At 41.7% G+C, this 14,975-nt stretch overlaps 1 protein-coding gene across 7 annotated transcripts in view; it reads right to left on the reverse strand.

Moving 5' to 3' along the window:
* Positions 1-31: 31 nt before the first annotated feature.
* col4a4 (collagen, type IV, alpha 4) overlaps positions 32-14,975 on the reverse strand; it is a 241,645-nt gene continuing 226,701 nt past the window's right edge. For all 7 annotated transcript variants that reach the window (XM_045704243.1, XM_014159949.2, XM_014159950.2 and 4 more), the window contains 6 exons: positions 12,035-12,142; positions 11,614-11,751; positions 10,932-11,048; positions 9,270-9,458; positions 8,830-9,113; positions 32-4,647 (listed from right to left, as the gene is read on the reverse strand). In XM_045704243.1, the coding sequence (XP_045560199.1) occupies positions 4,387-4,647; positions 8,830-9,113; positions 9,270-9,458; positions 10,932-11,048; positions 11,614-11,751; positions 12,035-12,142 (1,097 nt within the window). In that variant the 3' untranslated portion in view covers positions 32-4,386. The remainder of the gene's footprint in view (positions 4,648-8,829; positions 9,114-9,269; positions 9,459-10,931; positions 11,049-11,613; positions 11,752-12,034; positions 12,143-14,975) is intronic.

Here is a 14,975-nt window from a genome sequence, read left to right on the forward strand (position 1 = left end):
TGGCATCAGGCCAGACAATCAGACATGACACTTGGAAATTAGATGCATTTATTTTACCTTTAAACAGTCCACATAATGCTTTTAAGACTACTGGTTGCTTAGAGGAATGTGTGTGTTAGTGAAAGGGTTATCCTATAAGGATTAAGTGTGCTGACAGAAATCGTACCAAATGTTTTAAGAAGAGGATTGTCTTGGGGGTGGCTCAGCCTCTGTGTTTGCGTGTGTCAGTGATGTTGAGTTACCATGTTTAACCTCGGATATGCCTCTAACGTTACGGGAGTAGCCACACATTGAGAATGGGGAGGGGTTTGGAGAAGAACGCTTCCCCCCTTTCCAGAACCGAAGTCAGTCAGTCAACAACTCAGAGCCACTTCTGACAGACTGGTACACCCACAACGCTCCCATTGGGACAGAGGGCCTCATTATGTTAATCACATGGAATGACTCAGGGGAAGCGGGTATATTCAGTAATGTGAAATGTTCCGAATGTTGCAGATAGAAATAGAATGAATGGAGACAATCACTTTTCTGTGACGTTACATCCTCCTGAGTGTGGCTTCCACTGCGAAGCTCTCTCTAGTCCAACAGTACAGAAAATGTGGTGAATTCTCTCAGCCCTGTTTATATGGGGCCTTTAACAATAGTTATGTTCTGTTGCCCTCTGACTTTGGTCATCTTTGGATACATTACAGTTAAAAGAAGACAATCGGGTGACCACAATATTCTCATTGACCTAAAAATTACCTTAGGGTCCAAATTGAACCAGACAGCAAGGGTATGTTTGCACTGAGACATTGAGAATGTTGATGTATGGTAGGATGAAAAACTATCCCAAGACATGTTACCCTTTCTAATCACCATAACGATCATGAGATAAAACAATCTCACACTGCAAGAGTCTGGTGGGGTGGTGGTACAGATTTTTGTTCCAGCCCAGCAGCAACACATCTGATTCAACTTGTCAAAGTCTTGATATGATTACTTGAATCAGGTGTGTTACTGCTTGACTTTAACAGAAATCCCCACACGGGGCAAGATTGTCAATCTGTGAAATGATGATAGCTGCAAGCATTCCTTAACACAGTTATGCGACACCATGCTTATCGGTTTTCCAACTTTTTGTTCCTCTTGTCCACCGCCTACAAATACTTCCCGACATCGTGGCCTGAGTCCTAACATTTGACAACATAATATTCTTATTTTTTGGAGAAATACCATGCATTCACCATTTTTTCAAAAATAGCACCACAATGATTCCTACCTAAATAAATACTCTTGACATTTACAGTACAAATAAAGCAATCCTGTTCTTTCAACAGTGCAAACATATTTACATACAACAGACAATAATGCCAAGACGTACAGGGAAACATTTAAAGACTGAAATTTGCAACAGTCTTACACACTGTTATACACATTAATTTGAAGTGTAATGACTACTGAGTTTGTTTTTCTGTGTGTGTTAGAAAGGCTTAATTCCTTGTGTTAGTTTGGGTAGTGTGTTGAAGTCAAGACTAAAGAGGCTGAATGTTCAGACATGACGAAGTAGATCGGTGTAAGGCATCCTGCAGTGTGTAAGAAAAGTCCAGAGCTTTTCAAAATGGTGAAGTCATTTTAACGACTGGTGCCATTACCTCGACAACCAATGTTTGGGCCTTAAGTTATTTTACAGAATTCTTTTTAAAGACCAAGTGAAAGGAAGCCCAATTAAATGATGAGGAGGCCCAATAATGAGAGGACTGAAATGAACTGAAAGAACAGACACCTTGTTTCTCGAAATGTGTACAATCTAAACTAAATAAAGCATTGTTAGCAAGTTATACAGTTTACAGATAATAATGTAGATACTATACTGCTTTTAGCACTATACAGTTCCAAACAACCGAAAATGAAATAAAACAATGAATTGGATAAAGTATCAATAGGTATTCAGGTATAAGAGAATGGGTCAGCTAAGTGAGTGAATTGCATGCTTGAGTTGAACACTGTAGGTGAGGGGTGGTACAGACTGGTGAGTGACAGGCACTAATAATAAAGATGGACAATAATAAGGTTGTGGTAATGGACAGTGTTGCTGGACCAATATAAGTGTGCTGTCTACCAAGGGAAATAAAAGGGGAGAACTGACATGTTGCAGTCTATAGCCTACAAAGGTGGTATTGTGCTAGTGTTTCAGATGATGTGGACATGATACCAAAGTACTAAAAAATATCAAAATAGAAGGACATTAAGATAATATACACTATCTTCTACATTTATAATTCAAATCAAATTGTATCTTAATGTCTGCTTAAGAATCTATATAACAGGACATACAACCATCTATCAACACTGTCAAAATAACAAAATTACTGATAGTCACATAGCCTACTGTAAGTAATAAACAAAAGCACCAGTGTCAGATCTGTGTCAAACAGTTTATCTGTATGTGATTCTTCAAGTGTTCCCCCTCATTTCTCCTTCAAGTGGATCAAACATGGGGTTGTAACAATGTTTACACATTATGCTTTGGTGAACAGTGCACAGACCTTTTTGGCTTGGATACATTTTAATGGGGTCTGTTAATAAAAAAGCAGTTTATTAACAGGTTGTCAGTATAACTCATTTGGTTATTACTTTTGGTTGTTAGATCCTTACGTTGGCTAGATTCTAATCAGATCCGCACTAGCGGACACCAGCATAGAGATTGTTTTGGGAGTGTCAGAACTGAGTCAAAGCTGTCAAATCCACAAGCGGCTTCTTGCATTAGCTTATCGCGAACACTGCCATTTGATGCAATGAAACCAAATTTATAATCCAACAAATCCCATACAGTTGCGTTAGAAATTCATGCAGCCGTGTTAGTTCAAACACTTGAATGCGTGATGCACTATTGTCTACACCTCGACAGTGGTGTAAAAATACTTTAAAGTACTAAAGTAGTTTTTGGGGGTATCTGTACTTTACTATATATATTTTTTGACTACTTTTACTTCACTACATTCCTTAAGAAAATATTGTTATTTTTACTCCATACATTTTCCTTGACACCCAAAAGTACTTGTTACATTTTGAATGCTTAGCAGGACAGGAAAATAGTCATATTCACGTACTTATCAACCGAACATCCCTGGTCATCCCTACTGCCTCTGATCTGGTAGACACACTACACACATGCTTTGTTTGTAAATTATATCTGAGTGTTGGAGTGTGCCTCTGGCTTTCCGTTAAAAAAAAGAACAAAAAAAGTGGTGCCATCTGGTTTGCTTAATATAAGGAATTTGAAATGATTTATACTTTTACTTTTGATACATAAATATATTTTTAACCAAATACTTGTAGACTTTTACTCAAGTACAATTTTACTGGGTGACTTTTACTAGAGTCATTTTCTATTAAGGTATCTTTACTTTTACTCAAGTATGACAGTTGGGTACTTTTTATACCACTGCACCTCGATTAGATTGAGAGGTTAAATTCCCCTATCCAAATTAACTTTCGCATTTTGAGCTTCTAATGCGGCAGGGATAATAAGGAAGCAATTGGGTTGTGACACGAGCAGCTGCTCAGCTATTTGTCAGCTCATACTGCAGTTACACCTCCAACACCGGCAAAACATCCTCTATGTGGATGTCTACCAACACAGGTTAACACTTGATCTGATTGAATCAAGGCCTAATCAAACATAAGAAAACGGAACAGGGAGGGACGACATGGACTGCTCCAATCAATAATGCTTATTTTGGCGTTCTACTTTAAAAAAAAATCTGTTGCGTGACCTAATAAACACAACTGTGGCCTTGGTGGATGACAAGAAAACATCATAGGCTTTGGGAGGGTCCCAGCTTCCAAGAGTGTGAGGACCACTGTTGTACGTAAAAACATAGTAACAATTGCAAAATTAATTGCCTAATTGACATTCAAGTTTTCTGAATCGGAGTGTCTGATGAGCCACATTGATGCTTGAAGCCACTGTTTGTTTGTTGTTGACTTGGGAGTCTCAAGCGAAAGATAATCTGCCACATAATATTAGGTACTCAAACCTGGAAACATAATACACAAATTAAGAGCTTTCAGCCAAGTTATAGATTTCAGGAGGAAAAAAGTTACTAATCTAAAAAAAATTATTCAAAGGATAGTTGATCAAGTACTGTATGTTCATTGGTATGAACTTGCATAAAACAAGTTAAGAGAGAACATGTGTCAATGTAAATATTATTCACAGACTTCCAGGTAAACAACCAGTGTAGTCACAGCCTCTCTGGTGACTAATGAGGTGTATCATTACTGCCTCTCAGGTAACCAATGAGTGTGCATTTTCAATGCACTCGTGGGATGTGGTGGGTCAGAGATTTTGGGGCCGGTGCTTGTGGGATGTGCCCGGACCCAGAAGGAAGGTGGGTGGGGTCACTCCTTCATACACACGCTGCACCGGCCTACGTTGAGGCGGTGTTGCCAACCCTCTTTGAGCGTGCCCTGTGAAGTTGAGGGGCTAAGCATTCCATCTGCGCCCACCCGGGTCAACCAGAAGCTGTAGATGTTGGCGAAGTAGTGGCATGTACCCCGCGGGCCCTGGCATTCCACAAACGGCTGGGCACGGAAGTCCCTCAGGCAGCTTCCTGATGATGTCAGAGACTGGCCACCACCCTCATCGCCGGCCCCTGTGTGCTACAATACACCTACGTGTTACAACTGTTATAACAAAACACTCACACACAGGCACACACACGCAGACTCAAACACGCAGGCACATACATACAGTACTAGTCAAATTTTGGACACACCTACTCATTCAAGGTTTTTTTTTTATTTTTACTATTTTCTACTTAGTAAAATAATAGTGAAGATATCAAAACTATGAAATAACACATATGGAATCATGTAGTAACCAAAAAAGTGCCTAACAAATCAAAATATATTTTAGATTCTTCATAGTAGCCACCCTTTGCCTTGACAGCTTTGCACACTCTTGGCATTCTCAACCAGCTTCATGAGGTAGTCACCTGGAATGCATTTCAATTAACATGTGTGCCTTGTTAAAAGTTCATTTGTGGAATTTCTTTCCTTCTTAATATGTTTGAGCCAATCAGTTGTGTTGTGACAATGTAGGGGTTACAGAAGCTAGCCCTATTTGGTAAAAGACCAAGTCCATATTATGGCAAGATCTCCTTAAAACGTCTTAAGGCTAGGGGGCACTATTTTCATGTCCAGATGAAAAGTGTGCCCAAAGTAAACTGCCTGCTACTCAGGCCCAGAAGCTAGGATATGCATATAATTGGTAGATTTGGATAGAAAACACTCCACAGTTTCTAAAACTGTTAAGTTCTGTTATACTCACAGACATAATTTTATCTGGCAGGCAAAACCCCGAGGACAAACCAGCCAGGAAAAAATGTTTTGAGGTCAATGTCTTTTCAATTGGTTTTCTATGGGGAACTGGATTTATGAGGGACCTGGTTGCAGTTGTTATGGCTTCCACTAGATGTCAACAGTCTTTTGAAATTGGTTGATGTTTTTCCTTTGAGAAATTAAGAAGTAGCCCTTTCCTTTCTGAGTGTAGAGCCAAGTGGACTGTTTTGTTTGGGGCGCGTGACCTGGAGCTCGCTCCACTTTCATTTTATCCGCTATTGAACACAGTTTAATTCCGTCTTAAATTTTATCGATTATTTACGTTTTAAAATACCTAGTGTTGGATTAGGAAAGTTGTTTGAAATGTTTGGATCAAGTTTACAGGTAACTTATTAGATACTTTGTAGTCATGTTGGGCGAGTTGGAACCGGTGTATTTTCTGAATCAAACGCGCTAAATAAATGGACATTTTTGGGGATATAACGACAGAATTTATCGAACAAAAGGACCATTTGTGATGTTTAATGGACATATTGGAATGACAACAGAAGAAGATCTTCAAAGGTAAGGCATGAATTATATCGTTATTTCTGACTTTTGCGTCGCGCCCGGTGATTTGAAATCTGATTTTCATGTGTTGGTATGCTGGGCGCTGTCCTCAGATAATCTCATGGTTTGCTTTCGCCGTAAAGCCTTTTTGAAATCTGACACTGCGGCTGGATTAACATGAAGTTCATCTTTAAACCGATGTATAACACTTGTATGATTTATGAATTATTATTATGAATATTTCTGTTTTTGAATTTGGCGCGCTGCAATTTCACTGGGTGTTGTCAAATCAATCCCGTTAACCTCTTACATCTAGACGTTCCGCTAGCGGAACACCTGCTCCAATATCCAATGATGGGCGTGGCGCGAAATACAAATTCCTCTAAAATCCGAAAACTTCCATTTTTCAAACATATGACTATTTCACAGCATTTTAAAGACAAGACTCTCGTTAATCTAACCACACTGTCCGATTTCAAAAAGGCTTTACAGCGAAAGCAAAACATTAGATTATGTCAGCAGAGTACCCAGCCAGAAATAATCAGACACCCATTTTTCAAGCTAGGATATAATGTCACAAAAACCCAGAAGACAGCTAAATGCAGCACTAACCTTTGATGATCTTCATCAGATGACACACCTAGGACATTATGTTATACAATACATGCATGTTTTGTTCAATCAAGTTCATATTTATATCAAAAAACAGCTTTTTACATTAGCATGTGACGTTCAGAACTAGCATAACCCCCGCAAACTTCCTGGGAATTTACTAACAATTTACTAAATTACTCACGATAAACGTTCACAAAAAGCATAACAATTATTTTAAGAATTATAGATACAGAACTCCTCTATGCACTCGATATGTCCGATTTTAAAATAGCTTTTTGGTGAAAGCACATTTTGCAATATTCTAAGTACATAGCCCAGCCATCATGGGCTAGCTATTTAGACACCCGGCAAGTTTAGCCTTCACCAAAATCAGATTTACTATTACAAAAGTTTGATTACCTTTTGTTGTCTTCGTCAGAATGCACTCCCAGGACTGCTACTTCAATAACAAATGTTGGTTTGGTCCAAAATAATCCATCGTTATATCCGAATAGCGGCGTTTTGTTCGTGCGTTCCAGAAACTATCCGAAATGGTAAATCAGGGTCGCGCGCATGGCGCATTTCGTGACAAAGAAATTCTAAATATTCCATTACCGTACTTCGAAGCATGTCAACCGCTGTTTAAAATCCATTTTTATGCAATTTATCTCGTAAAAAAGCGATAATATTCCGACCGGGAATCTCCTTTTCGGTAAACAGAGGAAAAAACACAAAGACGGGGGCGGCCAGTGCACGCGCCTAAGCCCACAGTCCCTTGATCGGCCAATTGAGAAAGGCGATAATGTGTTTCAGCCTGGGGCTGGAATGACGACATTCAGGTTTTTCCCGGGCTCTGAGAGCCTATGGAAGACGTAGGAAGTGTCACGTTAGAGCAGAGATCCTTTGTAATGGATAGAGATGGCAAAGAAGTTCAAGAAATGGTCAGACAGGGTACTTCCTGTACAGAATCTTGTCACGTTTTGGCCTGCCAAATGAGTTCTGTTATACTCACAGACACCATTCAAACAGTTTTAGAAACTTTGGAGTGTTTTCTATCCAAAGCTAATAATTATATGCATATTCTAGTTTCTGGGCAGGACTAATAATCAGTTTAAATCGGGTACGTTTTTTATCCAGCCGTGAAAATACTGCCCCCTAGCCATAACAGGTTAACGGGATTGGCGCGCGAAGGGTCCATAAGAAGTTAAATAAGCAAATAGAAACGAAGGTCAGTCAATTCGGAACATTTCAAAAAATTTGCTGCAAAAACCATCAAGCGCTATGATGAAACTGGCTCATGAGGACCGCCACAGGAAAGGAACACCCAGAGTTTCCTCTGCTGCAGAGGATAAATTCATTAGAGTTACCAGCCTCAGAAATTGCAGCCCAAATAAATGCTTCACAGAGTTCAAGTATCAGACACATCTCAACATCAACTGTTCAGAGGAGACTGCGTGAATCAGGCCTACATAGTCGAATTGCTGCAAAGAAACCACAACTAAAGGACACCAATAAGAAGAAGAGACTTGCCTGGGCCAAGAAACACGACCAATGGACATTAGACTGGTGGAAATCTGTCCTTTGGTCTGATGAGTCCAAATGTGACATTTTCTGTTCCAAATGCCGTGTCTTTATGAGACGCAGAGTAGGTAAACGGGTGCTCTCCGCATGTGTGGTTCCCACCGTGAAGCATGGAGGAGGAAGTGTGATGGTGCATTGCTGGTGACACTGTATGTGATTTATTTAAAATTCAAGGCACACTTAACCAGCATGGCTAACCCGGCATTCTGCAGCAATACGCCATCCCATCTGGTTTGCACTTAGTGGGACTATCATTTGTTTTTCAACAGAACAATGATCCAACACACCTCCAGGCTGTGTAAGGGCTATTTGACCAAGAAGTAGAGTGATGGAGTGCTGCATCAGATGACCTGGCCTCCACAATCACCCGACTTCAACCCAATTGAGATGGTTTGGGATGGGTTAGACCGCACAGTGAAGGAAAAGCAGCCAACAAGTGCTCAGCATATGTGGGAACTCCTTCAAGACTGTTGGAAAAGCATTCCAGGTGAATCTGCTTGAGAGAATGCCAAAGCTGTCATCAAGGCAAAGGGTGGCTACTCTGAAGAATCTAAAATATATTTTGATTTGTTTAACACTTTTTTGGTTACTACATGATTCCATAAGTGTTATTTTTTTATAGTTTTGGTGTCTTCACTACTATTCTACAATGTAGAAAATAGTAAAAATAAAGAAAAACCCTTGAATGAGTAGGTGTGTCCAAACCTTTGACTGGTACTGTATACACCGACATGCAAAGACACACTCAGACACACACACACACATAAAATCACTCACCATGAGGAAGGAGTATCCCACCCAGAGACTCCTCCAGTTGGGGGGACAGAAGGGATTGCTGTTGTCCTGGCTGTGAACTGCCACAGCAGGGGAAGGGGCCTCACACACCACGCAGCGGCTGATGTGTTGTTGGATGTCCTGGTCCGCCACGGGCATCATGGGCACTGCCGCTGTGGTGGACAGCCAGTAGGACTTGTCATTGCGGCTGGCGTAGTCACACGTTCCCATGTTGCAATAGGAGAAAGGCATGGTGCTGAAGAGACGCATACATGACCCGGCCTGACCTATTAGGAGGAAAAGACATGCTAGGTTACTGGTTACAATCATTCAAACACCACACACACACACACACACACACACACACACACACACACACACACACACACACACACACACACACACACACACACACACACACACAGTATTGTTGACCAACTTACCGAGGTCCTGTGTGTGGGCTTTCTCTTGGCCCTCCAGGTACAGCAGACTGTAGCCAGTCCACAGTTGTGTCATGTCTGCTGGACAGGAAGGGAGCATGTCTGATTGGCTGTGCATCACCAACAGGAAGCCAGAGTTAAAGGTGGTGGTGGGGCCTGGGCTGCCGGCATCTCCCGAAGGACCTGGGGCGCCTACGATGACAGACAGTCAGAGTCAGAGACAAAGAGAAACAATATATTTAGCTACTCTTGAAGGGAGCATAATAGTGAATACTTTTTTAGAAAAATGTGATTCAAATCGATCAATGAAATGAATTTACAAACAATGAAGTAAAACAGCCGTAATCCACGTTAACCGACAAACGTATAGTTTATCATTGCTTTTGTTTAGGTGGTATCGGAGGTGTAACTGCTGTCAAATCGGTGAGCAGAGCTCTTGTGGTCATGGTCACAAAACCACACAAGTCCATATATCCCACCCGCATTAAAAGTTCAGAACGAGAAAGTGTAGGCTATATACAAATAATTACACTCAAATTGAAAATCAAACTAAATAATAAGGATTTATATCAGCGTAAACGAGGTGTAGATTACATCACACATTCCAGTGTTCAAACTTGTAACACGGCCGAATGGGATTTCTACTAATGCGACTTGGTGTATCCAATGGCAATGACCACGATAGGTATAACGCCGGGAGCCACTTATGGATTTCACAGTTGAATCAATCAGATCAGTGGCAACCCAAGTAAAAAAACGCATTGCTTTTCCTTGCTTTTGTTTAGGCGGTGTCGGAGGTGTAACTGCTGTCAATTCACGGGCATTGCCATTGTATGCACAGTCGCATAAGTAGAAATCCAATGCAATCTACACCTCGATTAGGCTGATATAATTCCCTAATATTTTGTTTAATGATTTAAAATTTGAGTGTCATTATTTCTATATGGTCTTCACTTTCTCATTCTGAACTCCTAACACAGGTGTGACATAAGCACAGGTGTGGTTTCGTGACAATGACCACAAGAGCAGCCGCTCACTGATTTGACAGCTCTAACACAGTTACACCGCCTAAACAAAATTAAATGAAAAGCTATGTCAGCTAATGCGGGTTACCTGAGTGGTGCAGCGGTCTAAGGCACTGCATCTCAGTGCTTGAAGCGTCACTACAGACACCCTGGTTCAAATCCAGGCTGTATCACAACCGACTGTGATTGGGAGTCCCGTAGGGCTGTGTTTGGCCCAACGTCGTCCGGTTTTGGCCGGTGTAGGCCGTCATTGTAAATAAGAATTTGTTCTTAACTGACTTGCCTAGTTAAATAAAGGTTTAAATATATATGGCCTTATATTTTGGGTTCTGATGGGGTACGACAGTTGAACTAAGCTCATGGGGCATTTCTAAGTTATATTTGGGGCTATCCAACCCTGTTCCATGGAGAGCTACCATTCTGTAGGTTTTCACTCCAACCACAAAACCTAGTATAGATCAATATTTGTTTTTTTATGTACCAATTGCAGATTAAGGTCAACACAGGGACTGTCTCTAAAATGACATGAAGATGATGTCATTTAGGACAGGGGCAGGGTTGATGTTTAGTTGGACACAGGTTCATGAGCAGTGTGGGTGTGTGAAGTGTCCATTCACACGCCATAGTTCATTTGACTCACCCTGTGGTCCCAATGCCCCCGTCTCCCCCTGTACCCCGCTGTCTCCTGGGGCCCCGTCTACTCCTGAGGGGCCCTCGGGCCCCGGGAATCCTGGTGACCCCAACTGGCCACTTCTCCCTGCAACAGCAGACACATACAGTATCAAATAGTATCTTATCTTTAAGTTGTATTCACTGTATGAATACTATATTTAAGCAATAAGTCACGAGGGGGTGTGGTATATGGCTAATATACCACGGCTAAGGGCTGTTCTTACGCACGACCCAACGCAGAGTGCCTGGATACAGCCCTTAGCCGTGGTATATTGGCCATATACCACAAACCCCTGAGGTGCCTTATTGCTATTATAAACTGGTTACCAACGTAATTAGACTAATAAAAATACATGTTTTGTTATACCTGTGGTATATGGTCTGATATACCACGGCTGTCAGCCAATAAGCATTCAGGGGTCGACAAATAACTAATCCTCTTATTGAAAATTCTACTTTCACAAAGACCTCAAGAGGTCTGTCTGAGAAACTACAACCACCATCTCTGAATGATAGTTTTCTTGTATTTATAAACACAATTTGGGAGAAAACAAAATAACAAACATTATTATTGTAAGAGGACAGAGCACTCTATCCAGGAAGATATCAAGAGATTTCAGGGGCTTCCATTGACCCACATCAGGCCCTACCTTTCTGTCCCTCAAAACCGTTGGATCCTGGGCCGCCAGTGAACCCAGGAAGGCCTGGTTGACCGGGTGCGCCTACGGGTCCGGGAGGAGGTGGGATTATCAATGGAGTGATCACATTCCCATTTTCTCCTTTTGGACCTGTGGATGAAAGAACAAATGTCCAAAGAGACAAAGAGAGAAGGGTATGTGGGTTATGCTGCTGTGTCAATAGAAATACAATTACTAGAAGGGAGAAAGCTTCCCAGATCAAGGCAATAGGAATGTCCGTACTAGTAATTCTATTTATATGGCTGTTTCAATTACATTGTCCCTACTGATGCTGGAGCTACTGCTTTATAAATATTTTCATTCTGCATCAATCTGTATCACTCATGATTAATGTTAATTATGCTGGTGATGGTCACTTTCATGAGGAGCTGACCTGCATCTCCTTGCAGTCCCTTGGTTCCTTTGGGTCCTGGGGGCCCACATGTTCCTGTGGAACCGGGGTGTCCTGGGACCCCCATCATCCCCGAAGCTCCTCTCTCACCTGGGCGACAACACCAGGTTTGGGGTCAATTTGAATTGAGGTCAGACAATTCAGTAAGTAAAGTGAAATTCCAATTCAATGAATCCCATCCCTTTAAATACAGTGTACCTTGAATTAGAATTTTCTCGACAGACTCATAATATATTGAGAGAACGGGTTCAGAATATTAGGGATCAATGACAGAAAGCCATAAAAATATATGCATATTGTATATTTTTCAGCACCAATTGGTAGATTACCTACTTCATAAAAAAACTGGTTTGGAGAGCCTTTACGCACAGAATATATTAGTGGATAATTTCCCACTGAACACGACTCGTCATTTCAACGTGGATAATTGGGTAATATTTGGTTGAGATGATAATCAATGAGGTTACAAATCTATATTCTCCCTCTCAAAAAGACAACCAATAGTTAGTTGACTTTCCAATGTGTTACCACTATGCATTCAATCATCGAAAAGCACAACCAAATTCCAATGGAAAAACAATGTCTGATTATTGGTTTAGTTGTCACCCAACGTCTATCACTGCGCTTTCAACCATTTTAAATCATAGCAAAGTTCAAACAGGGATACAATGTTAGATATTTTGTTTAGCTATTTTATACAACAGATTCATGTTATCACTGTGCTTAATCTAATAGCAGAACCAAATGACCTGGATTGCAGTTGAGATTACATTGAAAGTACATGGCTCAAGTGATCAATGTCGTTCGAGATTCTGCACAGATTATTACAGCAATTGTGAAGATGTCCACAGACCTGCAATGACCTATGCATGCTATCTTAAAAATGCACGCTTTATATGATTTCATAAGGAGAAATGAAAAGTTACAGTAACCACAAAATTTTAATTTTAAGGTTGTATGTTACATTTGTTTGTAAAATAGCCTTAACTTTAGGCTATTTACTGTACTACAAATGTAATATTGAGTTGTGTGTGGTTGACAACGCAAACAATTCAATATCACTGCCACTGACTGGGTGATCTTACTCTGAGGTCAACATAAGGTTTTTAATTAGGTCAACACTCATAAGGCCATGGGGCCGGACAGTATTCCAGGGCGCATTCTCAGAGCATACGCAGAACAGCTGGCAGGCATATTCACAGTCATTTTCAACCTTTTCTTGTCCCACTCTGCATTCCCCACGTCTCAAGCTGACCACCATCATTCCTGTCCCAAAAACTCTAAAGCTTGGGACCCTGGGACCTACCACCTCCCTCTGCAACTGGATCCTGGACTTCCTGACGGGCCAACTCCAGGTGGTGAGGGTAGGCAACATCACCTCTGCCACGCTGACCTTCAACCCAGATGACCCACAGGGGTTTGTGCTTAGTCCCCTCCTGTACTCTCTGTTCGAACAACGACTGCTTGGCCATGCACGACTCCAACGGTGGTAGACCTGTTGGCCTGGCAGTGTGGTTGATCTCTCCCTCAACGCCAGTAAGACCAAGGAGCTGATTGTGGACTACAGGAAACGGGGAGCGAGCACGCCCCCATCCACATCGACGGGGCAGCAGTGGAGCGGGTCGAGAGCTTCAAGTTCCTCGACTTAAAATGTTCCATACGCAAACAGTCGTGAAGAAGGCGCGACAGTGCCTCTTCCCCCTCAGGAGGTTGAAAAGATTTGTCATGGGCCCTCAAATCCTCAAAAACATGTACAGCTGCACCATTGAGAGCACCTTGACTGGCTGCATCACTGCTTGGTATGGCAACTGCACAGCCCTCGCTCGCATTGGCGCTACAGAGGGTGGTGAGGGCAGCCCAGTACATCACTGGGGTTGAGCTCCCTGCCATCCAGGACCTTTATATCAGACGATGTGAGAGGAAGGCCCGGAAAATTGTTAAAGACTCCAGTCACCTAAGCCATAGACTGTTCACTTTGCTTCCGCACGGCAAGTGGTACCGGAGCAACAAGTCTGACACCAACAGGCTCCTCTGAACACCTTCTATCCCCAAGCCATAAGACTGATAAATAGCTAACAAAATGGCTATCTGCATTGACCCTTCTATTTGATTTAGGATTTTTGCACTGTTAGCTAAGACCTCGCAAACTCCACACACTCACTCACACTCCAACACACACACAAACTCACTTAATTTGCTCACCCACACACATAACACGCACACACACTCAAATACAATCATCATATACGCTGCTGCTACTCAGGTTATCATATATCCTGATGCCTAGTCACGTTACCCCTATACATATCTAACCTTACCACTCTAGTATCCCTGCACATTGTAAATATGGTATTGGCACTGACTTTATACATAGTGTCATGACGTTGGCCTGTGGGTAAGGTTTATGACCCCCCCCCCCATAAATACCTTTCTCCCTTCCCCTCTCTGAGTCTACTGAAGGACTTGAATAGCCTGTGTTAAATATAGAGAGTCTGGGAACATCAAACAAATGGGGAAAAGGAACCATATTTTGTTAATAAAACCAGTTGGAAATATGCTTGATAACGTAATGAGTATGGATTTCATTTCAGTTGTCATCTGAGACATTATGATTGATGACAGGACGACATAAACTGTACCTGAGAAAGTATACGCCCTCTAGTTATCAGAGTCACATGGAATTGTTATGCAATTTAAATGTTTGATATTGAAAATGTTTGTTAGGAGATGAAATGTAATTTTAGCTTCCCAATGAGAGAATTGGGTTTTCATAAGGAAAGTGCCCTGCTCGATCAGTGGCCCAACCCTGTGAAGAGACAGGGGTTATAAACGATGAAACACCTCCCTCCCCCTCTCCACTATATAAGCCTTTGACGAAAAGATAACCACGTTGTTCCAGTACGGGAGGTCTGCAGCCTCTACG

Source organism: Salmo salar, chromosome ssa20 (genome assembly GCF_905237065.1).
Source record: "Salmo salar chromosome ssa20, Ssal_v3.1, whole genome shotgun sequence".
Taxonomy (NCBI): Eukaryota; Metazoa; Chordata; class Actinopteri; order Salmoniformes; family Salmonidae; genus Salmo; species Salmo salar.